At 41.3% G+C, this 15,467-nt stretch overlaps 2 protein-coding genes across 2 annotated transcripts; both read left to right on the top strand.

Moving 5' to 3' along the window:
* The first annotated feature begins 826 nt into the window (after positions 1–826).
* tbcc (tubulin folding cofactor C) lies at positions 827–2,580 on the top strand. The gene has a single exon (XM_041963093.1). It carries the CDS (start codon positions 843–845, stop codon positions 1,878–1,880), a length of 1,038 nt encoding a protein of 345 aa, XP_041819027.1. The 5' UTR covers positions 827–842; the 3' UTR covers positions 1,881–2,580.
* Positions 2,581–4,080: 1,500 nt separating this feature from the next.
* Positions 4,081–10,473, top strand: prph2a (peripherin 2a (retinal degeneration, slow)). Its single transcript, XM_041963028.1, has 3 exons — positions 4,081–4,661; positions 6,387–6,633; positions 9,177–10,473. The coding sequence occupies exons 1-3, from the start codon at positions 4,081–4,083 to the stop codon at positions 9,381–9,383; spliced, it is 1,035 nt and encodes a 344-aa protein (XP_041818962.1). The 3' UTR covers positions 9,384–10,473.
* Positions 10,474–15,467: the final 4,994 nt, after the last annotated feature.

The raw sequence follows: 15,467 nt of genomic DNA, 5'->3' as shown, positions 1-15,467 counted from the left end.
AATTTGACATTTTATAATACTGTAATGAATGAAAAGGGAGATTTTAACAAATATTTTTAAGAGCTAGAGCTTCAAATGGTTACTGAGTGCATATCAAGGATCAGGGGAAATTAGTTTGCTGTCTTATGGAGATATGGTTAAAAAAAGAGGTGATTTGATTTTATTTAATTTGGTATCCGCTATAAACCAAAATACACACAACAAACTTGTCCACAAACAAGGAAAACATAAAAAAACATAAATAGCATATAACAGAAAATAGCTCTTATGCATAAAACTGACTTGTAAATAAAAATATTATAGCACCAAAGACTGCTCTGCTATTATATTATGAAAGTTGTGTCATGTCCACTTATCTTAGGTATTACATATGATCCAAATATTACATATTCTAAAATATTAAATACATTCACTCATCTCCACTCTTTTCATCTGACATAATTTAAGATGTTCCAAATCTTGGCTGTCACACACTACAGAGATTTAGATCCAAAAGAGCATGCGTGTGATATAAATTAAATTCACTGTCAACTCTTGATCATACATTTATTGTGACTAATATAAAAATAAAATACATTAAAAATACATTAAAAGATTTTTAGACAGACACCTCAACAATTACATTTTTATTAAGCATTTCACTTTGGTGGGTCATCGAAAACCTAAATAGTAGGTTCAATATTTTTTATTGATTTTTCTCTATTAATTTGCAACCATTGTCCAAATGATTGGCACCCTCCGGTCCAGTAGGTGGCGGTATGCACCGGCAACTCTGGCTCCCAACTATCACGAAGAAGAAGGTGTGCCGTTAACACTTCCGCAACAACCTACAGGGCAACAACATGGATTCAGCGGCTGAGGTTAGCCAGGAAACCGGGTTTGCCGGCGACAGCGGTGCCGCCAAGATACAAGAGCGACTTCAGAGACGGCACCAGACGAGGATAGAGGATGCCGAGCGGCGGAAGGTAGCTAAAGAGAGCCAGTCTGTCGCGGAGGAGAAGGGCGAGTATTTCTACAGCACTTTCAACAAAGAGCGGGCATCCATCGAGGAGCTGCTGTCCAGCTGCTCCGGTGCTGACCGAGCTGTGCTGACTCAGAAGCTGGAGGAGGCGACGGCCAAAACGCTACAGCTGCAAAAGTTTCTCAATGACAGCTTGTTGTTTCTAACGCAGTACGATCTGGGACAAGCCCAGGCTGCTCTCCAGAAACTCCAAACCTCCCTCGCCGAGACCAGAGAGGAGGGTCTGCCCAAGAAAAAGTTTGCCTTTCGAGCTCGCACTAAAGCAGCAGATAAAGTCTCTGCACCCGTGTCAGACACACCTTCACCTGATGCTGGCCCACCTGCTGATGCTGGCAGCACCGAAGTGGATGGAGCTGCTGCTCAGTGCGGCTTCTCCAACATGGACAATGTGCATCTAACAAAGACAGCTGAGGAGATCCAGAGAGGAGACGTGCTGTTGACTCACCTGACTAACTGCAAGGTGCGTCTGTTGGGGTCCCCCAGCACGCTGCACATGAAACATATCGACAGCTGTGAGATCCTGTGTGGGCCCGTGTCTAGTTCAGTATTCGTTGATCAGTGTAGAAACAGCACTCTGGCTTTCCCTTGTCAGCAGCTGCGCACCCACAACACCACAAACACACAGGTGTATTTGCACGTCACCAGCCGAGCCATCATAGAGGACTGTCGTGGAGTGAGCTTCGCCCCATTCTCCTGGTCTTATCCCACCTTGGAGGAGGACTTCGCTGTGTCCGGCCTAGACCGGGACCGAAACAACTGGAGCCAGGTGGATGACTTCAACTGGCTCGCTGCAGGAACACCTTCCCCTAACTGGACTGTCATTCCAGAAGAAGACAGGAAAACCACTTGGGACCCCTAGAATTCCACTATTTGCCAAAGTAACATGTTAATCAAACTATCAAATGAAATGTTCTAAGCCCAAATACACATAAATAATTTTGTCTGTGTTATTTCACAAAGATCAGTTTGTTTCATACGGTTTTCTTTTTCAGCCACTTACTGTAAGTTTGATTGTTTGCGCTGCTGTTGTTGGCAGATGTTATCCACGGAATGTGTTGCTAATAAATGTCAGAAAATAGAGAAAACTGTCAGTCAAACATTTCTAAAGCTCATGGTGACATCTTCAGGTTGTTTGTTTCATCTGACCAACAGTCCAAACTTACATATATTTACCATCACATAGTAAGGCAAATCTAAAGTGAACAAAGGTCAATTATAACACCAGTATAACAGCAACAATAGGCTTAAGGCGATCTACAGTGGCACAAAATCACCTGGATTTCAATATATCGATTCGAATAAAAGCCAGATAAAGAGCCCTTTGCTAAAATTATGTGCCTTCATGCTGCTGCCAACCACTGATAGTGAACAGCACTTAAAGTCGTCACTGGTGGTCTGACAGTGCAAATATATCTAGTCTGCAAATAAAGAGTCAATTCCTGCACAACAACATGAAGCCTTTGCGTGTCCTGCTGATGATAATGATGACAATTTGTTTTTATTACAAAAAGAAATTAAACACAATTTCACATTAATCAGACGTTCATGCCAACAAGAGAAACAATGTAAATGTACATTTAAAATCTTCTTTACAAAGCTGGCCAGGAAAAGTTGGTTAACTCTGTAACACTTAAACTCTCCCTATTTGGCATTTATAAGCAGTGTATAAACCTTTAATAAATGGCTGAAAACACGCTATAATTCAATTGTAAGCATGAATAAATGTTTATGCATTTGTTTACAACTACAGCTCCTCTTGTGGGAAGGCAACAGCTGTACTAATATAAAATATGTTCCCATAGAAGAACTTACAATTGTTCACGAATACTTTAAATTAACACTTTAAAATGTTGTTACATCTTATTATAAACAGAACTAAACAAGGACAGACATTAATGAACAACATGAATGAGGAAGCTATGCATTCAATCTTAACAGCAGGAACAACAAGCATCCAAATGAGATGCTGCAGTAAGTAGCACAGCAGCTCTCATGCTCAGCCCTGGTGAATTTTGAAGGAGTCAGAATCGAGGTGATTCAGGAAAAGACCTGGCTGTGGTCAGTATCTGGCTCGTGTTTGTGCCAGACATGGTAGGTGACAATGAGACAATAAGATAATTGAGAGCACTTAAAGGGATTTATTAGCTTGCATGATGAAGTTTTGTATCTAAGGTCCGTGTTTATTGACGTGTGACCATGTGTTCTACCATCCAGTTTGTCTCAGGGGTTTAAGCTTTTTGTGCAGCTACACATGAATGAATCACATACGCAGTCATAGTAGAGCCCGAAAGCTCTTTTGTTTCTGTGAGTGGGTTACCGGGGCTTGAGTAGCACAGCCTATTTGCTCCACCGTGAAGACATCCTGTTTGTGTTGAACTCATGGACCCTAACCTGTGAGGGGCTATGCTTCGTTATTAGCTCCACTTTCATGTCCGTGGTCTCTGTCATGCCATTACAGCTCCTGGTGTGTTCGATCAAGGCGACCATGACCACGTGAGCGCTCAAACCAATTATGGCCCCTGGCAGCGGCTTACGATCAGGCTCATCTTGTGTAGAGGGATTTCTGCAAATTGGATCAGGCTGCTTACAGGGACTTAGCATGACGTACTGCAACTTTGAGTTTAATCATGAGGATCCTCGGCAATCCTCCACCTCTCCAGGAGAACGGAACGCCACAATTAGCCTCAGCTGTGTGTTAGAGAGGAAAAACCTGTACAAGTTTGGGGAAATCAAACCTTCTGAAAGTTTAAATTTCTGTCACAATGGGAGAGGCGATAGCTTTGGAGGAATAACACTCCTGTGCTGCTCCTGGGTCCTCCTGGGTTCTTCATCTCTGCTCCTTTGCTGTGGGATGGATTACAGGCTGAGCTGACTCTCCTGTCCCGTTGGACCAGCCAGAGGAGACCCTGACCGCAAACAGACAGGGAAACAGGAACTGCAGGTTGGCGCATTCAAGAGCATCTGAACTTGGGGGCTGTCTGGATATTTGGCGCTCCTGCTGTTCTAGATTATCATTTGACTCTTTTCTTCACAGCCGAGGACACATCACAGGTTGAACAATGGCTTTGATGTTGGTCAAGTTTGATCTGAAGAAGCGAGTGAAGCTCGCACAGACGGTCTGGTTTATGTACTGGTTCGCTGTAATGGCCGGCGTGCTGGTCTTCAGCATGGGCCTGTTCTTCAAGATCGAGCTGCGAAAGCGCTCAGAACTTATGGACAACAACGAGAGCCACTTCTTGCCCAACCTGCTTATACTTATGGGTCTAATAGCCTGTGGCATCAACGCCTTTGGAGGCAAAGTCTGCTACGACTCATTGGACCCTACCAAGTTCGTAAAATGGAAGCCCATGTTGAAGACCTTCTTGATGCTGTGCGTGGGGTTCAACGCCCTGCTGCTTGTGACAGCCCTGCTGTGTTTCTTGATGAGGATCCCCCTGCAGTTCACCCTGGCCGAGGGCCTGAGGAACGGCATGAAGTTCTACAAGGACACGGACACGCCGGGACGCTGCTACATGAAGAGGACCCTGGACCTGATGCAGATGGAGTTTCGTTGCTGCGGAAATGACAACTTCAGAGATTGGTTTGAGATTCAGTGGGTTAGCAACCGCTACCTGGACTTCAGCTCAAAGGAAGTCAAAGAGTAAGTGACAAGGATTAAAAACTAAATCCCTCACGATAATCAATAAAAGGTAGAGATCATTACAGTGTGACAGTGATCTGATTTTGGTTGAAAGAGATCATTACTGAGCCTGTGTCAAGGTGGAGGGGTACTTTAGGGGCTGTCAATGCAATGTTGGAGTTCAGTCTAAGTGGATTTGAAGGTAGGTCAGAGCAGGTGTATTATTCACTTTCGTCCAGCAAGGATTAACGTCGCAGAAATGGTGACAGCTATAGGTGGCACTGGGGGCTGCAAGGGTGGAAGAGGTTACTAGGCAGTTTTATGGATAAAGTTGGGAGGAGGGACTTTGGTGATTAGGTACAGAAAAAGACATATGAGGTCAAAAAGGCACGAGAGGGATTAAAAGTGCATTGTTCCAGTCCAGCGATGTGTGGTCTCTTTGTGAAAACCTGTTTATACCTACAGTGATTCTGGACAACAAGTAGCAGCTGTGAGGACAGTTGTGAAGAAGGTAGTTTTGACAGTTGGCGCATAATTAGTGTTTAATCTCGAGGATTACAGTGTCCATGTCCTTCAAGAATCAGTGTCCTGTCCAATCAGCGGAGGACCTGGCAGCACTCCAGGCACAGCACTGCCCAGTAAAACAGTTTGTAGCTGGGATTTCAAAGTCAACATAAACACTGGCTGTCCAATTAGGATAATACAGGACATCAACATACAGAGGTGACTGACAACTCTTGTGATGCCATTACAGGCCGAGGACAGTAATCATGGAAAAGGCTTCTGTTAATGGCTCATTTTAAAGATTCAAAGATTCATAATCCTTAAAGAAAGTAATTCAAATCCTTATTTTAATATCCTGAAATATAAGAGCAGCCATCTTCCTAATGCTTTAATTAGAATCCCGAATTTTATATAAATTCACTTATTTCCTGTATGTTCTGTAGTTTTGACCAAGTGTTATCTGGGACATTATTTTGGGCTTGATCAGGTGATGATGTTTGTAGAAATGGTCAATTTCTGACCTTCTAAGGTCTTAGTGATCCGGTCATACATGTCTTTCCATTGACCTAATACTATCGATCACAGTTGAATACTGTAACAAACAGGCTCACTGGGGTGCCTGCACATTTTCATGTTAATCACAAGAAGGCTTAGAAAAAGAAAGATCACGGTCAAGCCCTGTTAGTGAAATTTCACATTTAAGGCCTGTGTAATAGAGATGTTATCAATAGGGGAGATGTTATCTGTGCAAAACCCACTGTAAGAGTTCATGATGGATGATTGTACACCAGCGTTGTTCAAGCTCTGCTGTTCATGAATACAACAGCATAAAAAAAATAAAAGAAAGATTTAACACAATGAAAGCAATAGAAACCACAAACATGTTTAGTTTCTGTTAGAGAGATGTTGGTTCAGTGCTTCTGTTGTTGAGGCAGAAAGGTGTGGTGTTGTACTGAAGTGCATAACATTGTCTAGCACAACACCACAAACTATGGCCTTGAAAACCTTCTATCATCAGCCAAATTTGATTCAATTTGATGGCATTCAGCAACAGAAGAGTTTGATACTCTGCAGCGACAAATACCTCACTTTAGAGTTATTTTGGTAAAAGACAAACAGACAGCTAATTTTAGCCCACACACACTGCAAATGCAGTTCGCAAGTTACTGACCTTTAATCTCACCTTTCACCTCCAACCCATCATAATGTGACACGACACGACACTTTACCTCATCCTCTTAGCCGCATTGGGAGCAACGTGGATGGCCAGTATCTGATGGATGGAGTCCCGTTCAGCTGCTGTAACCCCAGCTCCCCCAGACCCTGCATCCAGCTCCAGATGACCAACAACTCTGCCCACTACAGCTACGACCACTACACGGAGGAGCTCAACGTGTGGAAGCGCGGCTGCCGCGAGGCCATGCTGTCCTACTATGGAGGCATGATGAACACCATCGGAGCCCTGGTGGTGCTGGTCACGATGCTGGAGGTCAGGGCCTGTGATGCATCCACACAAACATGCAAATATCCACGCAAATGTGACCATTTTCCACTTCATTTCAGATGCATTAGTTAAAAAATAACATTTGCTCCACCATGTTAGGTTTCAGTACCTGTACCATCTCTTAGCCTTGTCTGGGACTGCTGTTCCTGCTGTCCTTTAGTTTGCCAGATCTACATTTGCTGAACCAGCCACTTAGTCTTCCTCTTTTAAGACTTTTCTCTCATTAAACCAAAACAATACTGTTTGAAAACACTTGTGGTAAAGCAAAACCTCCCATTTATGATGCCACGCAAGTTTTTGTCTCTTCTTCGCCTAATTGTGGTGCAGTTGCAGTCAGTGTTTTTCCCCCAATGACCACAAGGGGCAACATATGACAGTCATAAGCAGACTTCGATAAGCGACACAAAGATAAGATTTATGCCTTAGCAGTTTTCTTTTTTGTTTGTTTTGCAAGAGAAAGACTTTAAGGATGAAGACTAACTGGTTAGTTTGACAAGTGCAGGCCCTGTTAACTTCCTCACCTCCATTAAAAAACAGTGCACAGCTGCCTCCCCGCTTGTCTCGGACTGTCTCCCATATGGAGGCAGGGACGCTCCCAAATGGGCCGAGCCATCACTTTACTATGAAATGTGACATTTAGAGAGAGAGAGAAATCAATTATCAGTGTATATGTGCTGGAGGATTCAACTTTCCTCATTACTCTCGCTACAGTTACATATTGGTCCATGATTGACTCAAAGACAAGTTCCCCATTCAGCAGATTCATGTGAAAACAGTCTTCTAGTGTCAAATTCTGAGCCGAGGAGGTCTTTGGCGATTCAATAACCTGTTCAGCTATTTTCCAAAATACTGAAGGAGGGCTCAGTGAATTTGTTCGGTGGTCAGGTGAAGACTTTGAAGGTGAAGAAGGGAGCTGTGTATAAACATGAAAAGCCTTGACCTAGTTGGCGCTTCCGCCCCTGCTATCCATTGGATTCCAAAACAACTCTATCCTCTTTACCTAAACATCATTCCTCCCGCCCTACTGTCACGCTACCCTGCACCACCTTTGGCATGTACCTGCATGCAGCTTACCTGCAATATCTCACCTGCTACTTTCTACCAAAACGGTGGTAATCCGATAGCAGCCAAATGGCATCTCACCTCTCTTCAACTCTCTCCTGAGCTCCCACTACCAACATCTGCTGTTGTTGTTGTTAAGGCCCAAGAATCTGCTCCCCATTACACAGAACTGCAGCGACAAACATGCACAGATAAATCCTCGAAGTCACTAATAGCAGAAAGTAAATAACACCATTTAGATAAGACCTCTGTCCCAGAAATCCAGCTGCTCTGAAAACGTGGATTTAGGCGATACGCTGGAAGCTGATCAGACGCACAGTGGGATGAATCCCGGGTTTAAGAGTAGTTATGCAAGCGTCTCTGTGCTGACACAGATAGTGGGTTCAGAGATGGGGTAATGGGTTAATCTAGACGAGGTGACAGGTACAGGCCCACTTCCTGGAATTTGAGCTCTCAATCTGATCTGAAGTTAGCATTTAGAGTCTACTTCTGAACATTTCTAATGATAGAGTACACCTTTAGGCCGTATATGGCTTTAATAATATATGTATTTAAATTTTTATACAATACATTTTTTTTCTTTTTTTTCTATCTCTTCGCACATACACACCACACTTACATGTCTGTACATTTTGTTGTCTCTTTGTGTTATGTCACATTGCACTAATAAAAAAGATTTAAAGATATTTAAGAATTTAGAGATATGTAAAGTGCATTCACAATAAGGCTGCAACTAAATTGTTTCCATTATCGATTAATTGGCTGATTATTTTCTTAATTTATCAGTTAATTGTTCAGTCTATAAATCTCAGCTGATCAATTAATCGACTATTCATTACAGCTCTAATTCAAAATAATGATTATAGTATGCTGTTAGCAAGTTATCAAAATGGAGTGTAAAAAGAAAATTAAATCTCTTGACACTCTTCTTTTTATCTTTTACTCTTAGTTCAGTTCATGAAGCATTTTAGCTAGCAAGCCAGTGCAAGCAAAGCTAGCTAAATTGAAAAAAAGATTTTTCTATTTACCACCATTGTTAATAAAATGAACCAAAACTTAACTTATTCTACTCTTCTTTTTATTTTTTACTATTTCATTTTATTTTACAACTCATAAATCATTTTAGCTAGCAAGCTAGCGCAAACAAAGTTCGCAAAGTGGGTTTTTTAAAAAGTTTTTTTCCCCTTTCCCACCACTCAGTTGATATAATGCACTAAAACTTTTTTGTTTCACTCTAATTTTCATTTATTAGTCGCTCATTTTATTTTCCAACTACTAATGATTTAGCCAGCAAGCTAACACCACTACGGTTAGCTAACGAACCAGAAGCTAGCTTGTATTTCTTCCCATCTTAAGTACTTCCATCTCATTATTAAAACTTGTTTTCAGTGATAATCCCTGCTCATCAGAAGATAATACTAGGCCCAGGTTCAGGTTTATCTGACATGTGTTCCTGCCCACTGCAGTTTGCGGTGACCATAGGCCTGCAGTACGTGAACAGCTCCCTGTCCACCCTGGCCAACCCGGACGACCCGGAGAGCGAGAGCGAGGGCTGGATCCTGGAGAAGACGGTGAAGGAGACGTTCACCGACATCATGGCCAAAATGAAAGCCATGGGCAAAGGCGGCAAGGTGGAGGAGGGGGGTGAGGCAGCGGTCGCCACGGTGAGCTGAGCTAACCCCTCCTGCAAAAACTGACACCACTCCCACCTGAGGAGGAGAGGAGGGGGACGTGTGAGATTACTACATTTTTCTACCAACATGTAGACACCACCTACAAACACACATCTGGGTATGGACTCTAAACGGACTCCCTGCATTAATAATCATAAACTGTATATCCACACGTAGAGACAGTTAAAGAGTAGGATGAGTTATGTTGCGGTTTCTCATGTTGGTTTCCCCAACCAAACAAACCCATCTCAGGCTCCAGCGTTGCTTCACGGCATTCCTTTAAAGAGATTTACTGTTTTGGTTTCCAACACTCGGCGGGTTTGGATCTTTGCTATTTCCAAAAAAAAATCAGGTCAAGTAATGGTGATATGTATTGATAATTGTCAGATGCTTTGCAATCACAAGTAAATATGTAATTTTTTCTTCGCATGTTGTTGGATAGTTTGGCGGGGATGGTGGTTGCCATGCAACCCCCCCTCTCATGGAGGTGCAGACGGAGGATATTTCCAGCCCAAGTTTCATTTTTGTTGACCTGTCTATAGAGCTTTGGCTTGTAGTTCATACTGTATATAGACAAATCAAACTAATTAACCCCCCCACTCAGCTCTTTTTATATTCCAGTCCACCTTTGTCCACAATGAAGACTGGATAAGCTCCTGAGATGGAGTAAAATTTGGAATTGAGTGAATTGGTATGAATTACGCATGAATGTTGCAGCACATGATCGAAGAGTGAGGCATGGGAACTGGGATGTGAACCCTGGTGAGAGGCAGGGCCAACTCCAAAACCTGTGGAGGACGACTGAAATTGGCAGCTAAATCTTGGCTCCCGACCCCTGTACTGTAATCTCAGATCCTCTACGATGTTTCCCTTGTGCATTCAGTATCTGTATATTGACACATATGTATGTATATTCTAACACCTGGGTTGCTGTCTTTGTACATAGTGTAGAAATGATGAAAAAAAAATTATCTTTTTTAAAACATAATGTAATTAAGCTAAATCTTTTATTTAAATCCATGTAAAGTTTGTTTTTCCATATGATTTTTGTTTGGTTTTGGCTTCGTGTGTCTGTGTAGAAGAAGAGATTATGCTGATTGTATCACGAATAAAGGATTTTAGAGACGTGATTCGACAGTGAAGTGAGGACGTTGTGCTGTCTCGACCTTAAGTCACACAAACCTGAGATCAAGAGGCGAGGCACGCTGCGAGTGCCGCGGGGTTCCTGATTAAGTCAATAGGATAAGGGCAATTATGGCATTACTGCTTTCACATGGCCATGGGATGACTCTTCACATGTCCAATGCAAGGACATGAGCGTGTGTGTGTGTGTGAGGTTAAGGGGTTATGCACTGGATGCATTCAACAAACAAAATAATGCACACCCATGTATTTGCAGGTAAAGGTTTCTCTGGCGGTGCATTTTTTAATGTAATTGATTCACATATTGATGTTGTTGGTGCCTTAATTCAGGACGCAAGCAACAAATCCTTTGATCCCTTCAGCTCAAATATCGATGAATAGCAACCAAAGGTACTGTCAAAGTCCACTATCAAACACATGCAACTGGACTAAGATCCACACATTCTGCAGACCCCAGACATGAGGAGCCATGATATCAAAGCCAGAGTGATTCAGTTAGAGCAGATGGGGGAGGGGGGGCAGTGAAGAGTCAGCAGGAACGGTAGAAGCCAACTCTGCGCGATATTTTTGTTGGACCAAAGCACATAACCAGCGCTGAGTAGATAAGAAGCGTAATCGGCTTTAGATTAGCATGAGCCCCCTCGGCCAGGTGAGCAAGTGATTTCCTCCAGCATGAGTCACGTCACAGAGCCGGAGACACATAAACAGAAAGACAGCAGGAGAGAGTAAAGACCTGAGAAGGATGAAGACAAAAAGCGGGCTGATTTGAAGTAAAATAAGGAATCACATTAGAGATTTTCCTAAAAAAAATAGTGCAGTGAAAGAAGTACTCAGGTCCTAAAAGTATCAGTGTACTTCATTACAAGTTAAAGTCCTGCACTGAAGATCACACAATATATAAAATATATAACTACAGTTATCAGATGAATGTAGTGAAGTAAAAAGTATAATATTTCCCTCTGAAGCAGACGTATAAAGTAGCATAAAATGAAAAAAGTAAAATACAAGTACTTCAAAATTGTACCTTAGTATTGTACTTGAGTAAATCCACTTTGTACTTGCACCACTGGATACCTGAGTACCTTAAGACTCACTGCAACAAATGAATTTAGCATAGATTCTTTATGAATTTTGATGAACCCCTGAACTTCAACACAATTTAAGGGAACCACAAACATTTTTTATGGGAAAAATGTCAAATATGTCCAGAAGACATTAAGTATCAGCTCAAAATGAGTACTGGCAGTTTCAGCCAGTGGTGGAACAATTATTGAAATCATCTACTTATGTAACAGTACAAAAGTATTTGCATTAAAACATGCTTAAAAAGTAAAACTACTCATTGTGCAGAATGGCCTATTTAAGGCTCTTAATGTCTGTTATATTATTGGATTATAATCGTTGATGCATTCAGGTGTTCATCACTCTAATGTTGTTGCTGGTAACAGTGGAGCTAATTTGAATTACATTATATTCTTTATCTGCCGGGATAAATAAAGTTTTATCTTAACCCATGATAGTACAGTGTAATTTATTCATTGTTTATATTTTGCATTATCAATCTGACTGAAAAGTCGCTAACTAAAGTGATCAAACAAATGTGGCGGAGTGAGAGTGTAAAAAAATGGAAATACTCAAGTAAAGTGCAAATAGTAAAAATAGTGCTTAAGTACAGTAAATGTACTTAGTGGATTTCTCTCAGTATTCAACTCATCTGTAAAAATACACCATTACAAATAAAAGCCCTGCATTCAATATTTCACTTTAGGAAAAATACAATACAAGTATTAGCATCAAAATATTTTTAAAGTACCACAAATAAAAGAACTCATATTATCAGTAGTAGTATTGATTTATTGTGGTGGTACTTTGATTTCACAGTATGTAGAGGTGGAGCTAATTTTTCACTACAACATATACTGTTGGGTAGTTTTCTATATCAATGCGTCATTGATATAGTTATAAACCAATCAGTTGTTTTGCATGTTAAGCTGAGCAGTAACTATAAAGTAGCTATATTTATATATACTATACTTATACGTAAAGGTACTTAGTTTCTTTCCACCACTGGTTTCAGTGTCAGTATGGCTGCTGGTTGTCATAGTTGCTCTTTTTTTTTTAGATGCAAAGAACAGCCTGTCATTGATTGATTGATTGATTTAAAGAAGAAACTAACTTTCAGAAAAGCAGCACACTGCTCCTCACAAAGTCCTCCTGTGTCCTGTGACAGACTCTGCCATGTGTGCCGTCTGCACTCTGCTGCTCTCTGTTGGTGACTGACGGTAATGAAATCATACTGACGTGAATGTAATCCATTAAACATCTCCAGCAGTAATCTGATACGTAGTGATGTTCCCTGCCGTCTTTTCCATCACAGTCTAATCAGTGATTTCACCGACGCTCCCACTGTTTCTGCTCATCGCTTGCAGCCAGCGTTAATACTTTGCCTCTTCGGTTTATTTGGACTCCAAATGGCTCCCTAGCGTCCTCTGTGTCACTGACAAACGTGCTGGCATGCCATCAACGCTTTGGGCGTCTCGCTCTGAAAAGTTTCAGTTACAATAAAAGCCCACAAGAGGGTGTCTTTCCATCAGTGATATAATGTCACAGGGGTGGTGTATCCACTGCTGGAAAACCTTGACGGTGAAGAAAATGTATTTTTTCAGCTTGATGCTTGTTAAAAAGAAAGAAATGAAGTAGGGCAGTAAGGCCCCTTTATGTGTAACGATGTGAGGAGACGTTTAGATTAAAGCTCCCTCCAAACAAAACCGATTAAGGCTTTTATCATCGACTAACCTGTTAATTACATCTCTGATGAAGTATGATTGGTTGTTAAATGTATAAAATGAGCCTCACGTGTTCCCAGAGCTCAACGTGGTGTCTTAGTTTATGTAACAAACACACCAAAACACAAAAATATTGAATTCATAATAATGCAAAACATGCCTAACTCAAACAAGATAAGAGGATTTTATCATTATTTTTCTCTCTGTGTGAAATCCTCCTATTAAATACGTCCAATTCATTCAAATTAATGAATAAATCTTACTGAGCGTTACAGCATATGTTGTTAACTGCTATCATTTTGGTTGGCTAAACCATTATATTAACATTAGGACTGCAGCTAACAGTTATTTTAATTATTTATTAAGCTGCTGATTGTTTTTTATCATACTTTATTCTATGTTAGAAAGTCAGAACCCAAGTAATTGTTTTCACTGTCAATTCATCTGGAAGTTATTTTCTCAATTAAAAAACTAGCAGTTCAATTTATAAAGTGTCAGAAATCAGATAAAAAGTGTCCTGGAACATTACTGTGATATCAGACTGAGAAAAGTAGCACATCCTCACATTTGAGAGGCTGGATGCAGTGAGAGTTTGCTTGTTTTGCTTGCTAAGTGATTTTAAAACTATTAATCTGTTATGAAATTGTTGCTGATTCGTTTTCTGTCGCTCAACTAATCAAAAATTCAACTCGTTGTTGCAGCTCTAAAAATGATCGTCACCAGTTTTCAGAGCTGAAGACTGTTGTTGTGTCCTGCCAACAGTACAAACCCCAAAAATATTTCATTTACAAGCAATGAAAAGCTTAAAAAAAATCCTTAAATAAAACCAAAAATAAGGAATTTGAATTCACAATGATTTAAAACAGAGAAAAGCATCAAATCCTCACATTTCAGAGAAACTGAGAACTTTTGGCATTTTACTGATCAATGATTTAAACCATGTTCATCAAGACGGTTACGATTAGATTTTTGTCAGTTAAATGGACTATATCAATAAACAGATGCATGAAGAACATGCATTAGATCATATAGGATATTTTTTAAAATCCAGCTGTGCAGATTGTGACTAATTAATTGATGTGAGCTATTAATTATGCATAAAGGAGCCGCAATGACGAATGTAAGCAACCTTTGAGGCATTTATTAATCATTCAGAGTGATAATCAACATGCAAGGTGTGTCTTTACAGTGAAGCCATGAGTGACATGAGCTCTAATATTAACTGAGGTTCGGCGGTTGACCTTGAGGTTTCAGGCAAAGGTCAGGGACAGTGCTATGTATCACATCTCACTCTGCACTTCACTGTGGCCTGAATAAATATGGCAGACAGAAAGAAAAGCAGAGACAGAGGCAGAGAGAGGCCCGTGACTGGTAGATGTGTGGCCTGCTCAGAGGGGCATTGTTGGAGCTATGAGAGGACAATGCACTGCCCCCGCCCTGAATACTCGCCATACCAGCTGACCAGCCATTACCAACACTGCTGCCCCATTACAATTCCTGCTGCTCTGACACACACACACAGACACACACACACCGCTTCCCACCCAGCTTCAATCATACGTTTAGTCTTACAAGGCGAAAAACACACTCAGTGCATAACAGTGGACAGAGGAGAGAAACCAGGTGGGAGGCCAGCAGCGCCTGACAAAAGGCATAAGTCAAGGCATGCATGGGCACACGTATTGTGTCGCCTGTTTGTGTGTGTGTGTGTGTGTGTGTGTGCACATGTGTGATTTACAGCAAGTTAAGTTTAGACCCTCGCACCTATCTGTTCCTCCAGCAATAATGTTGCAGCAGCAGCAGCCACCCAGAGAGAACCAGCGCACACATCACACCTTCTTATTATTTCAGGATCCTCGACAAAAGTCATGAATGTGGAGGGTGTGAACAGGAGGGGAGAGTTTAACGTTGTGTAAGGGGCAGTGGTGTGAGATGTGTTCAGATACCACACGCAGGAAATACTCCATCACAAGCTGCAGTCCTGCATTTTAAATCTACTCAGTTCTATAATTATCATTGATGGTGCTTCAGTGTGGTCAAGGAGATAACGTTAACTGCTCCATGTTCGAGTTCACTCACTGGAAACAATTAGTTATTTAATTGATTAGTTAATAAACAGGAAAGATTTGGCCTCTTTTCTCTGTTTATATCATTG

Source organism: Chelmon rostratus, chromosome 21, assembly GCF_017976325.1.
Source record: "Chelmon rostratus isolate fCheRos1 chromosome 21, fCheRos1.pri, whole genome shotgun sequence".
Classification (NCBI taxonomy): domain Eukaryota; kingdom Metazoa; phylum Chordata; class Actinopteri; order Chaetodontiformes; family Chaetodontidae; genus Chelmon; species Chelmon rostratus.
The sequence above is the reverse complement of the archived record's forward strand: the minus strand, read 5'-3'. Positions and strand labels throughout refer to the sequence as shown.

Excerpts from the sequence above, each read along its gene's own strand:
- tbcc (XM_041963093.1), top strand. The coding sequence starts at position 843 with ATGGATTCAGCGGCTGAGGTTAGCCAGGAAACCGGGTTTGCCGGCGAC.
- prph2a (XM_041963028.1), top strand. The coding sequence starts at position 4,081 with ATGGCTTTGATGTTGGTCAAGTTTGATCTGAAGAAGCGAGTGAAGCTC. Across the intron at positions 4,662-6,386 it reads AGCTCAAAGGAAGTCAAAGA|CCGCATTGGGAGCAACGTGG; the intron begins GTAAGTGACAAG and ends TCATCCTCTTAG. Across the intron at positions 6,634-9,176 it reads TGCTGGTCACGATGCTGGAG|TTTGCGGTGACCATAGGCCT; the intron begins GTCAGGGCCTGT and ends TGCCCACTGCAG.